Source organism: Gekko japonicus, unplaced genomic scaffold (assembly GCF_001447785.1).
Source record: "Gekko japonicus isolate JY-2015 unplaced genomic scaffold, Gekko_japonicus_V1.1 scaffold33, whole genome shotgun sequence".
NCBI classification, from domain to species: Eukaryota; Metazoa; Chordata; class Lepidosauria; order Squamata; family Gekkonidae; genus Gekko; species Gekko japonicus.
Window position 1 is genome coordinate 247,496 of NW_015174272.1, and position 4,107 is coordinate 251,602.

Consider the following 4,107-nt stretch of genomic DNA (forward strand, 5'->3'; position numbering starts at 1 on the left):
AGGGCAAATGATAAAATGGGCGATAAATATGAATACCGAAGTGTCTATTGAAACCTGGGAATATTTGTGGAAAAATTCTATTAAGATATCGCCTTGTACCAATGTTAGAGAGAATTGTTATAAAATGATGTATAGGTGGTACATGACTCCGAAAAAAATTGCAAATATGAACCAGAATATGTCAAATAAGTGTTGGAAATGTAAAAGCCATGAAGGCTCATTTTACCACATGTGGTGGACTTGTGAGAAAGCAGTTGACTTTTGGACAAAAGTCCACAAAGAAATGCAAAAAATTCTGAAATGCTCTTTTAAAAAGGCACCGGAAATTCTGCTTTTAGGATTGAAAATGGAGGAAGTCAATACAACTAAAAAGACCTTACTCTGGTACTTAATCACAACAGCGAGAATGATTTATGCACAACTTTGGAAAACAGAGAAAGTGCCAGAAATTGAAGACTGGATACAAAAAGTTCTGTTCATGGCAGAGATGGACAAAATTACGAAGAAGTTGAATAACAAAGAAGATGACGTGTTTTTTCAAGAATGGAGTGATTTTAAAATATATCTGGAAAAGAACTGGGATGTGAAACAAAACTTAATATGTTTAGATCAATATTAAGTCAAATGATGTTATCTTTAGATTGTAATAATAAGAAACTGATATTTTTGATGATATGAAGTAATCTGGAGCAGGGGTGGAAGCATTGTGGGAAGCCATTGGAGGGAGGGGAGGAACTGGGGATGGGGTAGACAATTGATAGAATGAAATGATTTTAATCTTACATGTTGTATTCCTGAGAAAATAAAAATTTGTTTACCAAAAAAAAAAAAATAGAAAGACAACAGATGGGGGAATAGTGATGCCAAACTTTCCATATTATTATGCTGCACCACAGTTGTCCCAAATATTAAAATGGGGGAAGACCAAATTACAACTATTCTTTAGGTCGCAGAGATCAGTTCCTCTGGAGAAAATGGTGGACTCAGTGTCATTATACCCTACTGAGGTCGCCACAGAAAATTGACACATGAGTGTCCAAGGCTTGGGCACCCGCCCAGAGCCTCTTTCTAGAGGCCGTTATATTTATTTCCACAATGGGCCTTTTTCCTAGTAAATAATAAATAATAAAATAATATACACAAAAAAACAAAAAATCCAAAGTTTGAGTCCAGTGGCACCTTTAAAACCAACAAAGTTTAATTCTGGGTATAAGATTTTGTGGGCATGCACACTTCTTCAGATACTTCTTCAGAAGTGTCCATGCACATGAAAGTTTATACCCAGAATTAAACTTTATTGGTATTACAGGTGCCACTCGACTCATACTTTGTGGTATTGTAAAGAGTTAGCATTGTGGTAAGAAGAGTCAGCATTGACATAAGATGTGTTAGAATTTATTGATATTTTTGAGGGCATTGGGTTGAGAGGAACCAGTAGAGAAATTCTGTTTTGGGGAAATGTATCCTCTTGGGTTGAGAGGAACAGTGGAGCACATAACTTTAGAATATGAGAATTTTGTTGGGGGTTTTTGTTTGTTTGTTTTTTGAAAGTTTATCCTCTTGGACTGAGGAATCTGTAATAAGAAGGAATTAACCTTGTCTTAAAATCTTCATTATTGCATAGCTGAAACAAAAGTAGTTAAATAATATTCTGATCGTGTCTGGCTATTTTAAATGGAATATTGTTTCTTTTATGATAAGGATAAAAGGACCCTTGAAATTCAAAATTACCCTGGGAGCTGACAGGTTAACAGATCTTGTACACCAGTAGGAAAGTTAAAAAGGGAACAACACTTTGTGCTGGCTAAAGATGAACGCAGCTGTTTCAGCTTCTGCTCAGTGCTCCCCTAAGTTCCCCATGCTTCCGTTCTACTGATTTTCAATAGAGGAAAGTAATGCTTCCTCTAAGCTGTGGAGTCTTGTGAGCAAAAATTCTACTTTGTGAGCTACTGGCATTAAAGTTGTGAGCGAGCAATGTGGCTACTGCCTAAATTAGCTTGCTCTGGAGCCATCCTTCCTGAGCTAAGACAAAAATGTGTGAGCCAGAGGCTAAAAAACTGTGAGCTAGCTCACACTAGCTCAGCTTAGAGGGAACACTGGAGGAAACACAGCCACGCATTCTAGGGTATCTGACCCATGTTAGTCTGTTTCAGCAAGAATAACACCAGAACGATACGATTTTTAGAACAAAGTTTTAGAACAGTGACACCTTTAAGACCAACAAGGTCTTTAGGTTGCCACTGGACTCAAACTTTTTTCTACTACTTCAGACCAACACGGCTACCTGATACAATGTTCAGTCAATCATCGTGAGGTTCTCCTATTCGTGATAGAGACAGGTCAGGATTACCTCCAAAATGAAACAGGACCCTAACAATGCTCCCTCTAAACTGTGGACTCTTGTGAGCAAAAATTCTACTTTGTGAGCTAGTGGCATTAAAGTTGCGCACGAGCGATTTGGCTACTGCATAAATTAAGTTTGCTCTGGAGCCATCCTTCCTGAGCTAAGAGAAAAATCTGTGAGCCGGAGACTAAAAAAACTGTGAGTCAGCTCACACTCTCAGCTTAGAGGGAACACCGGAGCCCAAGTAGCCACTGCTGCACCCCAGATTTTATTATTTTACTACGGCACACTAACACATCTCCAGCCGGAGTCTGACTCTCTCTCACTCAAGTACTGCCTATGTAACCCCCTCTGTCCCTACGGTGGCGCTGCACTCGCATACGTTACTAACTGCGCATGTATAGGCAGTTTTGCAATTCCTCCCCCCCGCCCCCCCGTTCGAATTCCCGCCCCTTCCTTTTCCACCACAGACAGAAAATACAAGGGAGGGACGCTCGCTTTTGGGGTTGGTTACTGTACAAGCGGCAGTTCTCGCGCGATCTTGAAGATGGCGGCGTTCTGTGAGGAGTTCACGTTGTGTACTCTGGCCGGTACTGGAGGGTCTGCTCTCCCTCAGGGACTGTTGGGGTTGGAGCCGGACCGGGACCGCGTGCTGCTCACTGACCGAAGCAGGACTGTTACGCTGTATGAGGTAAAGAGGCACTCCTTGCTCCGCTTCCCCCTCGCGAGCCTCTGTGCCTCTACCGCACGAGGTCTGCTTCTGCGGCGTGTGTTGCTTGCCTACAGACTCTCATAACTCGGGTGGGGGGAAAGGGGGTTTGTTCTCTGAGGGGGATTTAGGTATCCTTTTTGCAGGGATTGTTGTATGTAGATCAGGGTCTGTTTTAGTCATTAAAGGTAAAGGTTCCCTTGCTCGAAAGCCAGTTGAATCTGACTCTAGGGTTGCGGTGCTCATCTCCGTTTCAAAGCCGAAGAGCCAGCGCTGTCCGAAGACGTTTCCGTGGTCATGTGGCCGGCATGGCTAAACACCAAGGCGCACGGAATGCTGTTACCTTCCCACCGAAGTGGTACCTATTTATCTACTTGCAATTTCTTGCTTTCGAACTGCTAGGTTGGCAGGAGCTGGAACTAGAGACGGGAGCTCACTCCGTCATGCGGCACACTTGGGTCTCGAACTGCTGAACTACCGACCTTCCACAGCCTGCAGTTCACCGCAGCTCCGTTTTAGTCATTACAATTACATTAATAGTCCTTTGCATTTTTAAAGTCCCCTTTTACTCTACTTGTCCTTCATCCTGCCTACACCATAATCAAGTAAAGCCTACCTGACCTACTTGTTGTGAGGGTAAAATGGAAGAGGGGAGAACCATGTTGCTATTTTGAGTTCCTCAGCAGAAGGCGGCATATAAACTTTATTATGGCCCTGGTCACACTACAAAGTTGCTGCAGGAGAGGCACAGATGGTGGGTGGATTATCCAGGTGCAATCACACCCCAACATCTGGGAAGTGGAGCGCACCCGTGGCTTACCGCCGACAATGCGCCTTAAAAAACTAGTACCTCCAAGGTACTAGTAAACGTTTGCCATGGGCTGCCTCCAGACGCCTGTGGTGTGATCGCGTCGGCACGGGGCATTCCCCTCGGTTACCCGCCGGCGCCGAGGGAAGGACCCATGGTGTGCCGGCGGCATGTCTGATCACGTAATCGCGCATCAAACTGCACCAAGGCAATTAGCCACACCTCCCCCCCCCCCCCCCCGCCGCA

General features: G+C 43.9%; 1 protein-coding gene across 1 annotated transcript in view; it reads left to right on the top strand.

The window, feature by feature from the left end:
* The first annotated feature begins 2,877 nt into the window (after positions 1 to 2,877).
* Positions 2,878 to 4,107, top strand: part of NOL11 (nucleolar protein 11) — a 32,988-nt gene continuing 31,758 nt past the window's right edge. Inside the window, exon 1 of the mRNA XM_015423669.1 lies at positions 2,878 to 3,035. Coding sequence (XP_015279155.1) covers positions 2,892 to 3,035 — 144 coding nt within the window. The 5' untranslated portion in view covers positions 2,878 to 2,891. The remainder of the gene's footprint in view (positions 3,036 to 4,107) is intronic.